The sequence below is a fragment of the Carassius auratus genome, unplaced genomic scaffold, assembly GCF_003368295.1.
Source record: "Carassius auratus strain Wakin unplaced genomic scaffold, ASM336829v1 scaf_tig00008516, whole genome shotgun sequence".
NCBI classification, from domain to species: Eukaryota; Metazoa; Chordata; class Actinopteri; order Cypriniformes; family Cyprinidae; genus Carassius; species Carassius auratus.
Genome location: NW_020523947.1, coordinates 21,800 through 42,929, shown reverse-complemented (window position 1 = coordinate 42,929; position 21,130 = coordinate 21,800). Strand labels below are relative to the sequence as shown.

Genomic DNA, 21,130 nt, shown 5'->3' with positions numbered 1-21,130 from the left:
TGATAAATTGATCAAATTGAATCAAATTGAAGTTCAAAAGACCACCAGCATTTATTTGAAAAAGAAATCCTTTGTAACATTATAAATGTAAATATATATATCATTTCTTTCTTTCTATTTATTTATTTTCCTGCATTTGCTTCTTCTATTAACCAATTTAAAGCTAGTTTGCAACACTGACTGTACGTTCAAAATAAAGCTTTTAAAATGACATTTTAAAACATATCAAATATTGTCAAGAGGCTAAGAAATATGGATATATTTTAGCTATATATTAGCTATATCGCCCAGCTTTAGTTCCTGATAATATAAACACACAAATACTCACCCATTTTTGAAATGAATAACATGAGCCCTCTGAAGTCCTGTCTCCAGGAAGAAGCCAAGTTCCTGTTCCTGTGTGACCGGACCGGGCTTTGGACTTCGGTTCTGGATGCCAACACTAAGAGCCTGAAGAGAGTCAAAGTCAACAAATATTACTGTCACTCATAACTGAAACAAGCTCAAACTCTTTCCTGGTCACTTCCAGTTAGATATTCAGCAAATACAAACCATACAGTATGTCTTCAAAAGAAGCACAGAGTCAGACTGTTTACAAGCTTTACCCTGAGAACACTTTAGAGAGAACGGCGGTCAGGAGGGTTCGAGTTTTAGCATGGAGGTCAAATGTAAACCTTTGGTTGCACCCAAAAAATGCAGCGTCAACACTGCAGCAGAACACAAGCTCTGCCGTTCTCCTCTCTTGCCATCATTCACTCTCTCTCGGTCTCTCTCTACGCTCCCTCACTTCTCCGCCAACACTGTAAATACTGAACACTATGCAAGGGAATGAATCTGTGTGCCACACTATCGAATATTCCACCAAAGAGAATTTAGTGGTGTGAAAACAATCTAAGGGAAACAGAGACTCATCTTACTGTGCAAGAAAGTGAACTCTGAGAGCTTAGTCTCACGGATGGTGGACACTCTGCAGCATTACTGTGCAAATCTGTCCTCGGCTGCAAAATCACTGTACGTTTTAATGTCTATGAGAACTGGACTAAAACAGTAGGGAATGAACATTTGGAAATACCTTTTCTACCTCCTGGAGATAAAGAAGGGCGATGTCTCCAGACTTCTCATAACAAGTGATGATCTCCTGGTCTCGGTCCGCATTACGATTGGACAGTGACGGGGACGCCATGGGCACTTTCTCCAGACAAAGACCTAGGAACAAACAGCAGAGAGATGAGATGACTTACACATGCCAAGAGCTAGAAAGGCACACTCACATTCAGAAGGATGATTATGACTTATGACGGCTCATTTAAATAAAGATAATCTGAACTGTGAAAAAACAGTATACAGTATTTCATAAGTCATCCAAGGTCATTTATTTGTTGTTTAAGTTATTGATTTAGTAGTGATTAGATTTAGTATGCATGTACCACAGGCTAGTCTCATACCAAATATGACATTCATAGATTCATAGAATTCGAGTTTCATTATTTCTGGCTGGAAAGAGGAAGTGAGACACTGAAATATACATGTTACAGTATATACAGAAAATCAAAGACTTCAGACAAATCAGAAAAGCTTTAAATGTTTTAGCACGAGCTGATGTCTGTTCCACTGCCGTATCTCCTTGCCCTGTCTGGGTCAGCTGAGAGCCAAGTAATGCAGGAAAAATACAAGTACGTTTCCTTAGACATGTCACACAATCTGTGGCCAGTCTCTGTTTACTGGCTTCAGCTTCCAAAGTCACATCATAGCATGAAAACAGAGCAGACTGCGCTCAGGTGGCTGGTAAACATGATGAGAGTTGTTTGTTTGGCTGGTGTTAGTATTGGGTTCTCCATGCAGATCAAGTTTTCATGACAGAATGGCAATGGGACAGGAAACAGAAACTGTAGACCTCCTAACCACTTTTCAAAATGCTTCAATAATAGATAGCGGCTGATAAACAGATATCAAAGGATGAAGAAAACTGTCTGGTACCAAGTCACAAAATGATTCCAAAATGATTTTTATATATATATATATATATATATATATATATATATATATATATATATATATATATATATATATATATATATATATATATATATATATATATATATATATAATAAGATAGAAAACAATTATTTTTAAATTATAATAATGACAAAATAATGAGAAAGGAAGGCAAAGAGATTTTCTATGGTCTTGTTGTTCCACACCGATGCCCAAAGAGAAAACGTGGAAGAAAACTGAATGAGAGGGAGTGAGAGAGTGTGTCTACATGCTTTAAATCCCTTTACCTAATATAGACCTGCTACACTGGAGGCCTGAACTTAGTCTAGAAGGTCTGAAAAAGGAACATTCACTTCTGTTTAGATACAAATAACACATTCAACAGAAATCTGGTCCTCTCGACCGCTGTGTTGCTCTAAACACACATATCTCACTCCTTACAGCTTTAAAAGCCCGTTATAATAGGAAGATCCAAGACAAGCCCCATTACTTTGACCGGGCTCTTTAAAGTCCTGCATAAACGACCGCAGTAAATCTGACGCCTCAGGACAGGCTGTGACAAGCAGCTCATGGCAGCAAGGAGGAGATTGAGGACGAGGAATTATTATACACAGGAGACGAGGCAGGACGTGCCAGTGAGATGACACACACACACACACACGTGTTTGCGTGCGGTAGCTGGGGTGTGATGGATGATCGGGGCTGAGGGAGGAAGCTGCCCCCCTGTAAAGGCAGTTGTCAGTCCCAGAGATGATTTGGGGCGATTGGATAGACGGGCTCTGTGCCAGCCTGCAGTTTTTCCCCAGAGCCCCACCGCACCGCCGATCTGTCAGAACTCTGATCAAAGACCTCACACTGCGGTCCTGGCAAACACATTCACTGTGCTCAGAATTAAGAGTGTGTGTGTGTGTGTGTACGTGTGTGTTCAGAGCAAAGGATTTAGTAGCAAACACTTTTCTCTGCAGAGCATCACATCAAGTATTAAAGCAAGGCTGCCACCCAAAGGTCAAAATGTGAACTGCAGGAAGCTGTGACGCAGCTCTGCACTGTTCTGTCAAAGCTAAAGATGAATTAAAATTTATTTAAAATCAATTAAAAATTACACAAATAAAAAATAAAATAAACAATATGTTTTGTAATTATATACCTGCTGATTTAATTAAATGTACACTACTGATAGAAATTTGGGGTTGGTGAGATTTTTTAAAATATTTTTGAAAGAACTCTCTTATGCTCACCTTCATTTATTTGATCAAATACAGTAAAACAATATTGTAAAATATTATTACAAATTAAAATAAACTGCTTTCGAATTTTTATATATTTCTAAATGTAATTTATTCCTGACAAAGCTGAATTTTCAGCAGTCTTTATTTTAGTCACATCCTTTAGAAATCATTCTATAATCTTTCAATATGATTTAGTACTCAAGAATCACTTCCTATTATTGAAAACTGTTGTGAGACACTGTTACAATTTTTTCAGTATTCTTTGATTAATAGAAAATTTTAAAACAACTAGAGATATGGCATTTTACATAGACATTCTAAACGTGTTTAATGTCACTTCATTAATGCAAAATTGCTATTTCGGTATCAGTACATTAACAGTAACATAATATATAGAATTTACATTGGATTTATACTATATTTATAGTAAAATGCAATGGTTTAAAAAAACACACTTTACATTGCTGTATTTCAAATATTAAATATCCTACTGCTGTGATTTAGTTGCTTTGCGCAGCATTTTGCTTTCAGTAAGGACACAAATATGGACTTGCAGGAATATTGCAGGAACTCGTTGTTTCGGTTCCAGTTAGTCAAAACATCCTTATCAAAGCAATTTACATAATTTAGGTCTGTTTCACAACTCATACATAAGCAGTAAAACTGCAACCGCAGCCTCAGGTTTGTGCTTTCACAAAGACAGCATTTCTGCTATGTAATAACCCAGCAGCTCTATTTTCTTTAGAGTTACTACACTGATTATTTACCTTTGGTGGCATAGGCCTCAGCAATCATGGAGAGTCTGTACACTGGAGACCCTACCAGCTGCATCTCATCCAGATTCACACGGCTGTACTGATTCAGTGCTTCCCCGTAATCACCCTCCACGTAGCACAGCTTAGCCATGACCAGACTGGCCTCCTGCATGTACTCAGGCTGGGAGAGAAAGAGAAAATACATACAGTGTACTATAGTAAATCAAATATAGCTCCACAATCACTGCACATTCTCAGAAACAGAACTAGACTAAATTAAATACATTGCTAAAATCCAGATAAACAAAAGTGACACTGGAAAGGCCCCAACCATGACTGGTTTTAAGTCAGTTTGAGATTTACTTAGCTTAACTTTTTATTCCACTACTACTGTAATCTGGTTCTCGGTGACTCCCAAAACTTGGTATTGTTGGATATGATAAATTGCTTTTGGTTTTTCTCATTTAAAAATCTGATAAATGACTGAATTTGAATCTTTAAATGCCGAGATATTATTCCACACATAGGGGCCGTTTTCAAAGAGTGTGTTTTTGCGTTCCTTTGAGCTGTTTTTCCATGGTTGTAAACATACATGTTTGACAGCTACACTTAAGTTCACATCCTTTACAGCATCTTGTGCGGTGTTCTTAAGGTTTTTTTTTTTTTTTTTTTAAAGCATCTCTTTTTAAAGCAATTTTTCTCCATTCCAGTGATATGTGTCTTGCACAAAAACACATACTGTGAGAATACAGTTTTTTTTTTTTACATTATGATCATGGATTAGATACATTTCAGTATAATTAAAATACTACTATTTCAAACAATTTAACATATTGAGTTTTTATTTTTATTTATTGTTTTAATTTTAGTTTTATTTAAGGTATTCATAATTTTGTTGTTTTACTAATTATTATAACTTTATTAATCATAATTTTATTTGATTAGTTATTACATTAATATACATTAATTAGAGTTTTATTCATTTGGTTGTGTCGATTTTATTAGTTTATATTTATACATATTTTTTATTAAGTTTATTTCAGTTATTTTAGTACATAATGGCAAACTAAATGCAAATCAGAAATGTTGCTTTGGCAACTAGCTAAAATACGGTATATTTAATATTTGACATTATTTCAGTAAATGTTTATTTTATTTCAAGAAAGATTTTTTTTTAATGGTTTTCGTTTTAATTTTCATCACACCGATACAGTGTTACAAACAGAAGTGATGATCCTGACTTTTCAGGCTTACCTTTAAGTTTCCCCGATCAAGTGCAGCCGTCAAGTGTTTCCGTACCTCCTGGAGGACTGGTCGGGGCCCGCGGGGACTGGATCCCTGCTTGATGGGGTTTTCCTTGAGGTACTGCTGGAGTTTGGCCTCCCCCAGCAGAAGCTCTCCGAGATCATCTACAAGAGAAGCAGAGGTTTGTCTGGGCACCTGAATTTACTCATGTAATCACACACACAGACAGAACTGGTTAACAAATCATACACTACGATGATTCCATCACAATAACATTCAGCAAGTTTATGCACACACATTCTTAAATGTACCACTGCAAATGATGGCAAAATTGTCATAATTGGATGAGCTATCTCTTTCATCTTTCTCTTCTGTCTGAAAAAGTAACTGTGGAGAGATGCCACCTGCATATATCTGAACTGTAAAGTCAAAACACAAACACATTTACTGGGCAAGAGGGAAGTGCTGGTTGTGAAAACAGCATTAAATAATGCCCTGATATAATCCAGTCTTGCACCTGAAACCATTCTTACAGGTCTTAACACACGCACAGGCACAGCTTTGAGAACCATCAAGTGTGGTTTAATCTGCTGCCTTACATGCACATCATAAAACTATCATCATTTTGAATGAGACGAATCAATAATTCCTATTAATATATACCTTTTAATAAACAGGGCAAAATATAAAGATGGAAACGTGCAATTTAATCCACAGATGTAATTCACATTAAACCAACCTTTAGGACAGGCTCCTATAATTTATACATTTTAGCCCAGTCAAATAATACATCTTCCAGATTTTCACCAATGATACTGATGTAAAATGTTCTTTTTGTGTAATTGTATTACTTGTAAAAATACATAAATAAATAAATAAATAAATATATATATATATATATATATATATATATATATATATATATATATATATATATATATATATATATATATATATACATACAATTATGAAAACAAAATTAAAATGACCTACACATTATTGTTATTCATTAATAAATAATTATAATAATATTTAAAATTATTATTTACAGATTTTTAAGTATAATTTTGTAGTATATTTTTTTTTATTCTTTCCGATTACTATGAATTATTATTTTACATTCACAAATGCAAATACACAAACTTTATGTTTTTTTAAGAAATTATTTTGAAATCTGTCAATAAAAAAAATTCTAAATATGTGAAATTCCTTCAAATTTTAACTAATATCTGGTAAATATACAGTCCTATTCTATACTTTACTATGTATTACTTTGTAGTTTTCTTTATCTGTGTGATTTAATTTGAATGAAAATTTTCAAGTTTGAATATGCACCATTTAACTGTATCAAATGCAAAAGAGACTCCTATATTTTTAAGTTACATCTTTCGCTAGGCAATAAGTCAACAACAACTCTTCATAAATTCCTAGACTTAATATGAATTACATGAATATGAAATATTAATTATAGAAATTATGAAGATGAATGGACACAACTGGATTGCTAATCAGGAAGTGCTTTGGGCAGACGAGCAGAATACTACCAACAAGGTATTAATATCACATTTTAGACACCTTCAAAAAAAAGTATTCATTCAGTGGCTTGTTTAATTTGTAGTTAAATGTACAGAGATAAATCAGATTCGGATCTTTCCAACAGGCCTGAGACTCTCACACACTGTCCGAGCTAATAACGCGTTAGCCATAAGTGTACACAACAGGATTCACACACACCGTTTGAGATGAGTTTCGCAGACATCTGCCGCACGAGCTCTGCTATCTTGTCCCATTGTCCCTCTGATCGACAGCGCTCTATTTCAGTCTCTAATCGAGACCCGGACTTTCTAGCTGTCATCTTTCTACCTCCTCCTGACCAAAACACGACCGTAGCCGCAGCACAGAAACACTAAAGACCTGGAGCGGAGCATAAAAACACGAACCGGATTACACTTCCGGGCCATGGGACTAAACTCTCATTGGACAGATTCTTATCACGTGGCTATTATTGTGACTATTTTTTTTCTCACATGAAAAAAAAGTTTATTTGAATTTAATTTGTTTTATTTTATTCCATTTAATTATATTTCATACAGCAGTATCATGACATACAGCAGTAAATATTTCTGAATAATTACATTCAATAATAATCGTGTACTATCCTCGCTAATGTAAAAAACTACTTACATTTACATTTTGTCATTTAGCAGATGCTTTTATCCAAAGAGCAATGATATGTGCTATAACAAGTCTCAGGTTAAACGCAGTAGAGGTAGCAAAGGCTTTTAAATAATATAATGTATAAAAAGAAAACAGATAGAATAGGAAAAAAGAAAAGAGCAATGTGTTAAAAAGTGTTATTTGAAGTGTTAAGATATAAAGATGGACATATCGCTGTATATGATATGTAATTATTTTACTTTGCTCTTTTCCATTAAAGTGTACTTTTTCTAGTCGATTAAAGACAAATATAATGTTAACAAGTTTAAATCTGTTTTTATACAGTCTATGGTTTAAATGCAAGATTATGATGAAGTTAGATCATATCTACTGTTCCTTATAATATATGAACTCAAACTCTAAATTCAAGGCTGAATAGTCTCAAAGAATCTACGTTTACAGTACAGTCTTCTATTGTTAACATGAATATGCCATTTTTATCGCCGTCTAAAAACCTTTTTTGCTTAATTTGTTAGAATAATAACATTTCCCTCATATCAGCATGTTTATGTGTAAATCCTGATTTTTGTCTCTGAACTGCTTGGTGATACATTTCACAGAATCACTCTTGTGAGAATCACTGGCTGCAGGATGTTCTTGACTCTGGCTCTTTTGCGGAAGGGAATCCCAGGAAAGCAGTGGATCGGAAAGTACCGTCGATCGCGAGCAGTCATCTGGCAGATGAGACACAATGTGATTAAACGCCTGGAACAGGAAGCAGAGAATGAACACTGGATCAGCCGACCGTTCATGATGCAGGAACAGGAGCAAGGCCACGCAGCACAGAAGGCGCAAGTGGATGTGGCAACAAATCAAAGCTGCACACCAAGCCAAGTTTCCTGAACTCAAATACATTGCAGACTAACTAAACCACCTGAAAATCCTGAAGACCTGGCCCAGCTGAACAGAACATCAAAGACTGATGGATCTCAATGTTTGGAGAGAGCAAGCAGATGAAAACAACTTCTAGTGTTTGATTTGAAATGTTCTGCATTGTGAGTCTATATGTGATATGTGCTTCGTTTATAAATTATGTGATCATCACATTTGGCACCTCTTCTGTTTTTTGATTCATCATGTGGTCTTAACTGTCTAGGCTAAATTATATGTTAACATTGTAAATTATTTCTTACAAAAGTTACTTATAAACAAATTTGTAAGTTGGTAATTTCTTCATTTGTAACTGTCAAAAGTAACACCAGCAAAAAAAAAAAAAAAAGAAAAAAAAAGGGAAGAATACAATGGTCCCTCTTTTGATTATTCTTTTGAATCAAATCTTTCCCTATATTGGATTTGCCTGAATAATTTATTCCCGAATCAGACATTTTTGATTCCTTCATGAACATGTAACAGATTATTAAATTACTCTGTACTACTAGATATTTCTAAATATTACAGTATTACTAAATATAACAATATTACTAAATAATGGCTGAGTTGAGTTGTACTGACAACTTTTATGATACTTTAATGATGCTATTCCTTCCCTTTTGATGGCCCTTTGAAAGCTCTAGTTAATCTAATATTTTACATTAGTAATATTAGATAGGTAGACCTATACTGACCTTTTTAGCACGTATAATTACTCCTATGTGTCCTCCCATATTTATTCATATAATAAAATATAGTATAGTATAGTATAGTATAGTATAGTATAATAATTTATAAAATATAATACTCCCATGCACTAGAGAGCAGTGTATACGTCAAGATAGCAAAATACGTTGAAAACATCACTTCCCACAAATCAGTGGGCGCGAGCACCTTGGTCTCCATGATGACAGTCTTGTTATTGTTGTTCAGAAGATAATCCTGGATGGATGAAGAATACAACTGTTTTTTTTTTTAAACCACGTAACGTTTCCTAATAAATCAGTCGACGATATGGTGGAATAATCAGATTTTCGTTTAATGTTCGCGGACTCTTAACTCTCAACCACACAAGGTTTGATAGATCAGGATCGGACCAGCTGAGAGCTGGGTACTTCACATTTTCTCCCAGCACAGCTGTGATCAAAGTGTGTGTGGTTCCGACTGTTGGAGAAGCATGAGGGTGGAGCAGCGGTGGTGCAGCAGCAGCGGGCCGGTCCGGACACAGGAGGCTCGGAGTCGGATCACAGCCTTGATGGAGGAGATGCGCCTGTAACCGCTTCAGGAGGATGATTTCACGATACAGCCGCCGGCCTGTATCTCACAGCCTAGAGATGTGCGTGGAAATCACACAGACACTATCTCAAGCTGCCTACTTAGACAGCATTTCTGGTATCTTAGTTTATTAGGAAGCCAGCTCACTAGGTTACTGTGGACTGATGTTTAAGTATAACAGTTTATTTGTTAATATGTATCAAGTAATCCTGCACAAATACTACATTGTGTTTTCGATTAATGCATTGATAGATATAAAGAAATAGTCAAATGATAGCTAGTCAGAAAGATCGTTGGAGATAGATAGATAGATAGATAGATAGATAGATAGATAGATAGATAGATAGATAGATCTTGGGTAGATAGATAGATAGATTGATTATTATATAGATTTTAGAAGTTGCTCTGTCTTCAAGCAGTAAACGCTCTTCCTCTTTCTCTCTCTCTCTGCTGGTTTTGGTAGTCGTGGTTCGTCCCGCAGCTGTCTGGACCAGCATCCTCTTCCAGAGGAGGCAGATGATGATAGTGTACATCCCAGACTCCTGCATGATCTTCAGGAGGACATGTCCTCATTCAGCAGGTGAGCTCCAGGTACAATGTGTGTCTGTACACGTATATATCAAAGGGGCAAGGTCTCAACGTATATATCAAAGGGGCAAGGTCTCATTATGGAGTGTAATATGTATATTCTTGCAATTCTTTCCAATCTGACATTTGAATTGATGAAATAATCACTCCCTCTCTCTCTTTCTAGGTCTGAGGAGTCCTCTGCGTCATCCGTCAGATCAGGATGTCAGACACTCACCACAGATGACACAGCTCAGTCTTGGTCTGGTATCCATAGTTACACGGGAACTGGCATCTCTACAGAGAACAGCTCTGTCTTTTCGTGGGGCTACGATGTGAGTGATGTCTTCTCGAATTCTAAGGGACCGTTCACACAATATGCGTTCTTGTTTTTAACAATACACAGCGTGTTCAAAATGTGTTCAAATTCATCTCTTTTACTTTCCCTCTTTCTTTTTTTCTTTCTTTCGCTATCTCTTTTTTCCCGGTAGGAATTTGATAAAGCCGCCTCCAGGCAGGTCCAGCAGATGTTTGAAGAGATTGAAGAGCTGTTGTACGAGAGGAAGTGTGAAACACAGCTCAAAGGCCTGCAGGAAGAGTGTCAGGAGTGGGCTTCACGATTCCCTCATCTACGGTACACACTCACACACATGGACACACTCAGATCTGTGAACATCAGTGACGCCTTCGTGGTCTGTGGTTAGTGCTGCAGGATTAATCATATTTTGATCACGATCATGATTCCTGCATCTTTTGATTAATTGCATATAATTATCTGCAGTATTTGCAGATAGTTGTTTATCCGTATTTTCATTTGACATTTAAAGGCGCTATACAGTCCCTTACAGTGCTGTTTGTGCTATTTGCTGCTAATGAATCTGCAAAGAAACCGTCTCAGTGACGAACTGTAATAAATCCAAACTTAAGTCTCAACTGTATTGTTGGTAAACGTTTGCTGAAAAATGCACTTTGTGCTACAATAAAAGGAATTTTTGTTGTTTTAAATAATTTGGAATTATTGGAATTTGTATTAGGAATTTTACAGATTTTGCTTTAAATGTAAGCTTCGAAAATCAATAATTCTGCTGAAATCTAAAAATAAATTTCTCAAGTAATAACAGTCGTGATTTAATAATCGCATCGATATCATAGCACTGCAACGTTAAAAAAATACTAAAAATAATGTTATGACTTGCAAAACAAAGAAGATGCTGAGTTAAAAAATATCAATAAAAAATGTCCGTCACATACATTTTTTTTCACAGGATAAGTTTCAAATTATATATGTATCAGTTTAATGCACTTATCAAAATAAACAAAACATTCAAATGTCAGAAGCAAAGGAGTGAAAAAATATGCTCAAATGCTCCATTAATATCAAAGTACTTTATATTAACACAAGTTCATAAATAAATAAGCTTTTTCCATAAATCTTTTGTTTGGATGTAGTAAAACACCCACAGATGCAGCAGAAAATACCTGGCTCATGTTTGCATTTTCTTCTGTCTCTGACCATAACTCTAACCTTGAAGTCAGGATTATTATAATCTCCTCAAATCACTATGTATGTGAATAACAGATGAGAATTGAACAAATTGTTCTAACCTGGCAAAGAGGAAGAGGAATCTTGTCTTTGTTGCGTTTTTTCAGGTGGTTAAGGTATAAGACTTCTTCAACTTAAAAATGGTTGTTCTAAGAAAAAATGCTTTCACGAGCTAGAATAAGAATTGGATTTTTGAGCAAAATAATTGTGATTGTAAGTTTTAATGGGCAGCCCAGTATCTGGTGATTAAACCTGTTTTGGGCATTTGTGTGTGACAGGATCCTTGGAACACAGCTGGTTTGTCCCACGGATGAAGGATTCCAGTGGTTCGCCACACCAGCTCATGCACACATCCCTCCAGTGGCGACCAGAGCAAAGAGAAAACTAACGAGTGAGTCATCTGTGGGTTCGTGGATGTGTATGAAATCATTAGTGTTCTATAAACCCTATTTTCTCTCTCTCTGTGTGTGTGTGTGTGTGTGGCAGGTTGTGTGTGCAGGGTCGGAGGGCAGTTTTGTGTCGGCCCTCTGTGGACGTGACCCACCCGAGTGTCACACCCTGTAGTAACCAAGAGTTGCCCAGGGTAATCGAAGCCGAGGGGCTGATAGAAGAGTATCTGGCCTTCGACTGCAGGGACCTGTGAGTTTGTGTGTGACAGATGGGAGTTAAATATAATTGATCTGGTGTTTTTCTGTGGTTTTTGTAGATGAATAATATGTGTGTTTATCTAGGGATGAGGAATGGGAACGTGAGTTTGTGAACAGACGGCGGAGGCGCTGGCTGCCCCCTGTCTCGCCTTATCACTGTCGCCGCGAGGCGGTGCTTGATCTGCTGTTTGATGACGTGTGGCGTGAGCTCACTGGCTGGATGGAGGAGCTTGTACGAAGGCATTGGGAGGGGTTTGTGTCAGGTAGGAGGAATTTTCAAACACTTGAATAAATGATGGTTATTTTGGTTTGTGTTTAGTAAGACTAGAACTGGGATACTGGGATACTGTTCAAAAGTTTGCAGTCTGTAACATTTTTTAAAAGGGATAGTTCACGGCAAAAATGAAAATCACCCCATGATTTATTCACTGTCAAGCCATCCTAAGTGTTTATGACTTTCTACTTTCAATCCAGAGAATTAATAAAGGCCTCCTGAAGCGAAATGATGCATTTTTGTAAGATTATATCCATATTCAAAACGTTATAAACCATAATCTCTAGCTTCCACTAACTTTTGCACCCAGGACGCAGATGTAGGCATAGCGTAAGCTCACCCTGAGTTTCCTTCTAATTAATCACCTCACCAAATAATTTAAGAAATGAAATACTGTTATGAGGTGAATTATACATTATACAGAAATATACAGTTTATGTGTACCGTATTTTCCGGACTATAAGTCACACTTTTTTTCATCGTTTGGCTGGTCCTGCGACTTATAGTCAGGTGCGTCTTATTTATCAAAATTAATTTGACATAAACCAAGAGAAATGAACCAAGAGAAAACATTACCTTCTCCAGCCGCCAGATGGCGCTCTATGCTGCTCAGTGCTCCTGTAGTCTACACTGAAGACATAGAGCGCCCTGGACGGTAATGTTTCTCTTGGTTCTTGGTTCTAAATGAATGTAACTTATAGTCCAGTGCAGCTTATATATGTTTTTTTCGTCATCATGACGTATTTTTGGACTGATGCGACTTATACTCAGGTGCGACTTATAGTCCGAATTATTCAAAACTATTTTGAAAGCAGCGTGTTGCGTTTGGCCGAATCAAGTATTTCAAAGAGCCATTTAATGAATAAGTGAAGAATAATCTCTCTGAACGTCTCTGTCCACCAGATGATGAGAAGAATACCGTGGCCCTCAGCCCTGCCTGCTCTGATACCCAGAATCCTTTTCTGCTGCTGTCCAATGTCTCAACAGTGCTTCCTCCACTGTCCCAGACCAGAACGCAACAGCTCGCGGACAGCTTGCAGGCCCAGGTTAGTCAAGCACTTGTAGAACAGAAGGGTTCCTACTTTTCCTTCTGTGGCAGATGGATGCAGCATTGATTTCATCTGAAATCCCATCTGATTTGAGAAATCTGTAACCCTCCCTTGCCCTGCCATCTGCTTGACGATATCCTCCAAAATATTTAATTGTCAGGATTCCCACGATCTTGGAAAAGTCATCGAGAATCTAAAATAATCTTGATTGTAGTCTGTAGTGAATGAGTAGTTGATTTGAAAAGCTTAAGGGAAGTTTAGGTACTGTTTCCGAAATTATTTGGCTTTTTATATATATATATATATATATATATATATATATATATATATATATATATAATGCATGCAATATTAATTGTGATAACTTGGAATTGTTGTACATTTAAAAATTGAATTTGCCATGCAACAGTACAATTAAAATGAAATCATAAAGGGGAAAAATGATAAAAATACAATTATGAAATAGCCTAAAGAAACTGCACCAGATAACATCCTTTATGCATTAATAAAATGAAAAATAAATAAGTACAAAAAACATGGATATGGTTTGCATCAAATACTACCCCAAAAATTTATATTTTGCTCTAAAATATTTAATTGGCTAAAAATTGCGCTCTATTTTAAAATTACTATGTAAAAAAATTGTGGAAAACTGGAAAAGCCATAGAAATGAATTTGTCTGAAGCTGTGGGAATTCTGTATATATGCTGTCATTGTGGAGAGATCTTCCCTGCTTTGTGTCCTCTCTGTCTTTACATATATGATCATACACAAAAATACACACAAATGCTGTATTTCACTGCTCTCAGCATTTGTCTTTTCAGCTTTTCCCCAGGCTTTTGATTCATTAACTTTTTACCTCCTTTTCTTCTGTGTCCCTGTTTCTTCCTTTCTGTCCAATCATCCATCTGTCATCTGTATTCTTTCTTTCTCTTTCTTTACCTCTCTATTTCTATCCTCTCCCCTCATTTCCTTTCCAAAGAGCTCAAACTCATGGGGTTCAAAGCACAAGTCAAGACGGAAAACCAAAAAGCAGAGAAAGTCATCGACAGTATGTAACTCCACCCTGATAACAACATTTAATCAGAGAGGGCGAGCGAGAGAGTGTTTCTGTCTGTGGACCGGTTTCTCTCTCTTTCTCCTAAACTTCAACACTAATCTTTGTTTTTTTAACACACAACTTACAGGCCACTTTTTTAACATCCTTGTAAACTCTGAATTTATTTTAAGCTTGCATTCATTTTTTTAATCTTGTGGAGGTGTTATAATGCTTGTTCCCACTCTTAGTTTTGTGTTTCTTTTCAGTGTCTTTTTGTTTTACAAGTCGTCGCATGCTGTACAGATGATGGATGTCAGATGCTGTGAATGCGATCTCTTTTTAATTGTTGAGATATACAGACCTGTGCATTACAGGACAATGATATTAAAACATGAATTTGCTTAAGATTTTCTCTTCCCACAGTCCAGTCGAGTACCTGTAGGGGCGGCAGTTGCTCATCAAAATCTCAATGACCTCATCATGATACATGGTATTCCACTGCAGCAAAGGAACCTGGGGACACTGGACCGAATAACTCAGTAGGAGAAGAAATAAACACACCCTTTACAACCTTTACTATTCAGCACTGTTGTTTAGTGTTGTGATGTTGCAGGAATTGGTCCAAACTAGAGGTCGGATGATGTAATATTTTGCCTGTCCAGACAACAAGGCATAGGAGAAAGCCCTCTAGTTCCTCCCATAGGAAGAAACAGGCAAACATACAAAATCCAGGATATTGGAAATTCCAATTTTATTTTTAATGTTTTTGAAAGACGTCTCATACTCACCAAGGCTGCATTTATTTGAGCCAAAATACTGTAAAAACAGTGATATTGAGAATTAATATTATTTCCTTTTTTTTTTTATAGAAAATGAATTATTTACAAGAACCAATATTTGCTTGTGTATCCGAATACAGTGGTTTATAGTTTGTTTTTGCATGCAACCAGCAAAGACAACACAATTGAAAGACTTGTTGACTGTTTAGTGTCTTCCATGTTGTTTTTCAGTACTTAGTCTTATTCAGACCGCAGACTCTGGCAGAACATCAGTTCAAACTATTTCCATAAATTATTGGTGAATAGATTATTTCTATGGCTTTTTTTAAATGAATCTTTCAATGATCCTCTGTATTTGTCTGACCGTAGGGACTCCGAGGAGAAAGTGTCTCATCGTCCCGGCTCTAGTGTCGTTCCCACCAGTAAACCTCGACCACGCCGTGCACTGGAACAAAGCACCTCCTCTTTGACCCGCCCCCCTCAGTCGGCACGGCGACGGAACCCGCCCCCTCGCACTCTAATGCCATTGACATCCAGTGTAACACAGCCCATCACGACTGGCTCCATGGAAGAGGTGGTTAGAGGCACAAGATTGTAAGAGCACTACGCATCGTAACTCGTACACTGTTTCCCAAAAAGTGATTCTCCTGCAAAAGTGTGTGTCTGTGTGTGTGTGTGTGTTTCAGGACGACCGTCGGTGATCGTTTGGCCTCACCTCCAATGCATCTCAGTAGAAACACACTCCTCCCTCCCATTGGTACAGGAGACACAGAACACACATACTCCGGACAGCACTCACGGCTTACGCAGGTGCTGTTTATATAATACACAACCTGACATTACTAATAGTTTTTAGATGAATAATTAAAATAACAATGAAATAACTGTTTTCTGTTTAAATATATCTTAAATGTAATTTATACCTTTGATGGTAAAGCTGAATTTCCAGCAGCCGTTACTCTAGTCTTCAGTGTCACATGATCCTTCAGGAATCATTCTCATACACTGATTTGTTGCTCAGGAAATATAATATTATCAATGTTCTCTAATATTTATGTATATGTATGTGTTTATGTATAATATATTTAACATATTTATATACTGTACATGTGAAAACATCACTATTATTTTAGTATCACTGAAATGCTATTAAGTTTGACTAGTTGACTTAATTTTTCTTATAGTAATTTTTTTTTTACTTGTTTACTGGTATATGTTTTTTTCTTTTTTCTTTCAGTGTTAGTTATTTAGTACTTAATTTCAAACTAAATGAAAATGAGAGATTGCCTTTGTCACTATTATTTTATTTCCGCTAACATGTATTTTATTTCAGCTAATAAAAAGGTGTTTTATTTATTTAGAGGTCTTAGTTTAACCTTGGTTAACCATGAAAGCGTGTGTGTTTACAGAAGCAGAGAGGCTCCTCGAGTCGTGCACACAGTGCAGTGACCAATGAGAGTGTCGGACTGCAACCCCGAGACAAACTGCACCTGCTCGATGTGTTTTCCAGACCCAACACCACACACACATTTAGGGTGAATCTTTCCTGCACATGAATACAACACACGACCTTTAAACTTCCTCCTGACCCTCATCATGTGTATTTATCTGTGTACTGTGTATCATGGCAAAACTTTGTTTGCAGTCAGACACCCCATATCAGCGTTCATTCACTGGAATAGACAACATTGGGCAGGGACGACCTGGCAGAGCGTCTGTTGGTGTAGGTGGGTGCATACAAACACACATCAGATGTATAGAGGAACATTATAACATTATAAATTGTCCCATTGACTGTATTTGGGTGTGTGTGCGTGTGTGTAGATTCTCTGGGAATTGGTGTGACTGGAATCAGTCTGGGCATCAGCAGCTCCTCCTTCATAGATTCTTTTTCCCATCATCCCCTTGGTCACTTCCCAAATGAGCAAGAGGAGGAGCCAAATGCTAAAGCTCCACCCCCAGGTTAGTGAGAATCAGTTTTAATGGGCATTTTTGCATTATTTTGTAAAATAAAGGTAAACAATAATTAATGTACAGAAAGAAAAACAAAACATAATTGTATTTTTGTCATTATAAACTACAGTAGATTTGTATTTCTTGAAGGAAACACCAGTACTTGCAAAATCGGTTGTAGGTTTTCTGTGTAAACTTTATTTGCAGTGTTAATTTGGCTATAAATAGTTAAATAGATATAAGAAAGAAAAGTCACGATGACAGTGAAATTTGATAATTAAGTGCTGTTCAGTAGTTTTGGGTGCATAAGATTTTCTTGAAGTTTCTTATGTTGCATTTATTTGACGGAAAATACTGAAAAAACTGCAATACTGTGAAATATCATTACAGTTTAAAATAAATATTTTCTATTTTAATGTATTTTTACATTGAATTTATTCCAGTGATGCCAATGCTGATTTTCATTAGCGATGACAGTACTTCGGTCTTCAGCGTCATATTATCAACAATTGTGCTGCTTAATATTTTTGTGGACACTGTGATTTTCAGGACTCTTTGATGAATATAAAGTTCTAAAGAACAGCATTTATTTGAAACAGAAACATTTTGTAATAATGTTAAAGTGTTTACTGTCACTTTTGATCCGTTTAATGCACTGTTACTAAATAAAAGTATTCATACTGACCCCAATAAAAACATGCTGACCATAAACTTAATCGATAATGGAAATACTAGAAAGCAGGCTAACAATAATTCAGCATGCTAATATTAATTTTGCTGTTGCTGTCAACTCTGAATATATAAACAAAATTAGGATACCAAATCCTAAAATGAAGTTTGTTTCAGCTGAATTAATAGCATAAAAATGTGGAAAATAAAAATATAATAGGAATCTGTATCAGAAGATCAGAAGCCTTGCATGCACTGTAATAAGATTTATATGCTTGGGCTCAACAAATTGGCCTTTCTTAGTACTTTATATTTTCCAATATTACATATTTTTTTACTTGAAGAATAATGATGAAAGAGTGAAATGTAGAAAGCAAGTCATTTATTGTCAATGCATTATTTAATATCTATGATTAATCAAGTACCGCACTCTGACTAAAATGTGTGAGTGCAAAAAGTCCAAACTTTTTCTTAAGATGGAACGTCCTAAACCTTACAGAAAAATAGTCTTTACAGACTTACAGTACATTTGTACTACAAATACGGAGTGTGTATTTACAAACTCATCGAGAATATAAAAACGGACCTGATTGGATTTAGCATAAAATTCAAATCATTTTGGTAGGAGAATCACTAAGAATATAAGAGTACCTTTAAATGCATAAACCTAGTGTTCACACTTTGTCTCTCTCTCTCTCTATTACTACACCTAGTGTCTGTTCCAGCACGGTCCCACAACAGAGGTGCTTCGACGGCACGCAGTAGCAGACCAGGGCTTTAACACAAACACACTTACACACACATACAGTCTCCCTCACATTCTTGAACCAAACACACCTCGGCACTGATGCAACTTTTCTTCAGTACTGACCGGCGCTTTATACGTCTGCTGGACTTTTGTACAACACGCCGTTTGGGCGTGAACTTTATTTATGACCGCTGTTGTTATTATTAGAAGTATCGTTATTCATGTTGATGTTTGAAATTTTTCTAAAACCTTATTTTTGTATATTGGATATTCAGCTTTATATGGCTGCCAAATACAGGAAACTGTCTTTCCCTTACATCTGTAGATGTACTGTACATGCTGTACTGTATGGAGTAACAACTTTTGGTTTTCCCTAAAAATGGCTCAATGAAGCCTACATGGAGTTTCTATGCAGGTTCGTTCAAGCAGGGTGTTAAATTGCCTGAATGTTGCCTCACCGGTGTGTTCAGGACCCTGTTGGATCGTGTGAACCTGCTATAGAAGATTATACTATTTATATCCTAGATGGATATTCCATTGTGATGCAATTCCACCATCTTCATCCACTATCATGGACCGTAGGTGTGTAAGAATTCAAAGTCTTTATATCATGATTCCGTGGTCATGTAATTTTCAAAAGCATTATAACATTCAAACTGACTCCAAGGTCTTATTCAGTGTAGAACCACCATGACCCTGTTTTTCAAAAGGAAACATGAATACACTGAAATTCTGGAAGTACACCTGCAATACAAGAGTGGGCCAGTACAACTGTACAGCTTGCGTAATGACGGTTGAAAAGAGGATTTCAAGTTTCAAGAAAATAAGCCATAAGTCCCACAAGCCATACAGATTTGGCAAGCGACGGACAGGCTGGTGTTTATTCATTATTACATATATAAATAGAAACGCACACAAAGACTGCAGGGTTTGTTCAAATAAGTGTACTGTATCTTTTTTGTTGTTGGCATTAAGTGGATTTGGTTCCTTTGGTGCCAGGCAATCCTTAAATATTTAACACTGACTGGTGAAGCTCATTTTGGCGTACCATTTTACTGGCAGATATTAAATGTGGCTCTTACAGGTCTGTAATGTTTATGTGGCAGCTTCACTGTAAAAGCATTTATTGAAAACGTACAGACTCTAACTTAACATTTGCATTTCTCCGATTTGATTAACGTGTTGATCTCAGTGAGTGAATATTGCTTCTAAACAACTTTTTTTTGTTTTTGTTTTTCAATCTGGAGAGTATCAAGCTCAAATCATGTATGATGAGTGTACAGGCCATCAAAATGTTTGATGATCAAAGAGATGGATTCCTCTATAGCCATACCGAAGGGGTGTCACGGGAAGACATCTCTTCGTACCCCAGCCTAACGCCTCCGCCTCTAAGACAGAGCCAACTATTCATCACTCAGCTCAGCAAGGACAATCTAGAGTTGCAGAAGTTGTAGCCATATTTGACTCCTAGACTTTCTTTGTCATTGGACAGAGGTTTCTTGATTTCCAGAAGACATTCTGCTGTCTGACCACAGAGTTTCATTGCTGCTGATTTGAGTGGGCAGATTTCAAGAAGCCATGTCACCTGGATCAACAGACCACGCTGGTCTATTAAACACGGATGCAGATCTTTTGCAAGCGGACATATTTCCTGTGTGGAAATAATGGTTTATCTGCTCTATGTCTGGTGGAGATGACAGTGCTGGATGGGAGTGTGTGTGATTGTGTGTGTGTGTGTGTGTGTGTGTGTGGAGGTGACAGTTCTTGGCAGGTGTAGCACTGCTCTATTTACGATTTCCCTTAAATGTTTACCTCTGTAACTAAAATGAGAATGGCAATCGAAAAATAAAAGTTAATTATTCGAATAATATGGTGTTTTTCTTTTTGTCTTTTACACTGTAACAGTACTGTACATTCATGTGTTTGTATCTCAGTAATTATACAGTTTATAGTTAACTTCAGTATTCTCTAGCAGTTGTATTGTACAGTATGTTGATTTCAGATACCTGGTTCAAAACGCTGTGAAATTAGAATTCTATCCTCATCATAGTTTTGCTGAACTTTAAAACCACTTTTCTACATTTTACATGTAAACAATTCATAAAATATTAATATTTGATGAGTGAAACAAGGTTTTGATGATTATTCTGATAATTTGTTTTGATAGTTTAAATGTAATCACGTAAATTATTATTATTACTGCTTTTTATAACATGACTGATGACCATATGCAATTAATTTGATAAGGACATTAACCATTGCACACGCGTTTATTA

The 21,130-nt window shown here is 36.5% G+C and overlaps 2 protein-coding genes and 1 pseudogene across 4 annotated transcripts in view; 2 read left to right on the top strand and 1 right to left on the bottom strand.

Annotated features, from left to right (window-relative positions):
* LOC113072072 (tetratricopeptide repeat protein 7B-like) overlaps positions 1-7,139 on the bottom strand; it is a 34,100-nt gene extending 26,961 nt beyond the window's left edge. For all 3 annotated transcript variants that reach the window (XM_026245210.1, XM_026245211.1, XM_026245212.1), the window contains exons 1-5: positions 6,959-7,139; positions 5,234-5,388; positions 3,992-4,160; positions 1,073-1,206; positions 329-450 (exon numbers count right to left, since the gene is read on the bottom strand). In XM_026245210.1, coding sequence (XP_026100995.1) covers positions 329-450; positions 1,073-1,206; positions 3,992-4,160; positions 5,234-5,388; positions 6,959-7,079 — 701 coding nt within the window. In that variant the 5' untranslated portion in view covers positions 7,080-7,139. The remainder of the gene's footprint in view (positions 1-328; positions 451-1,072; positions 1,207-3,991; positions 4,161-5,233; positions 5,389-6,958) is intronic.
* An 893-nt stretch (positions 7,140-8,032) lies between these two features.
* On the top strand, positions 8,033-8,345 carry LOC113072067 (ribosomal protein 63, mitochondrial-like; annotated as a pseudogene).
* Positions 8,346-9,197: 852 nt separating this feature from the next.
* Positions 9,198-20,714, top strand: LOC113072070 (protein FAM149B1-like). Its single transcript, XM_026245209.1, has 16 exons — positions 9,198-9,647; positions 10,050-10,166; positions 10,341-10,488; positions 10,645-10,787; positions 11,975-12,091; positions 12,183-12,335; positions 12,428-12,606; positions 13,521-13,663; positions 14,649-14,717; positions 15,129-15,244; positions 15,854-16,078; positions 16,171-16,294; positions 16,894-17,019; positions 17,130-17,211; positions 17,309-17,446; positions 18,820-20,714. The coding sequence occupies exons 1-16, from the start codon at positions 9,601-9,603 to the stop codon at positions 18,885-18,887; spliced, it is 1,995 nt and encodes a 664-aa protein (XP_026100994.1). The 5' UTR covers positions 9,198-9,600; the 3' UTR covers positions 18,888-20,714.
* The last annotated feature ends 416 nt before the right edge of the window (positions 20,715-21,130 follow it).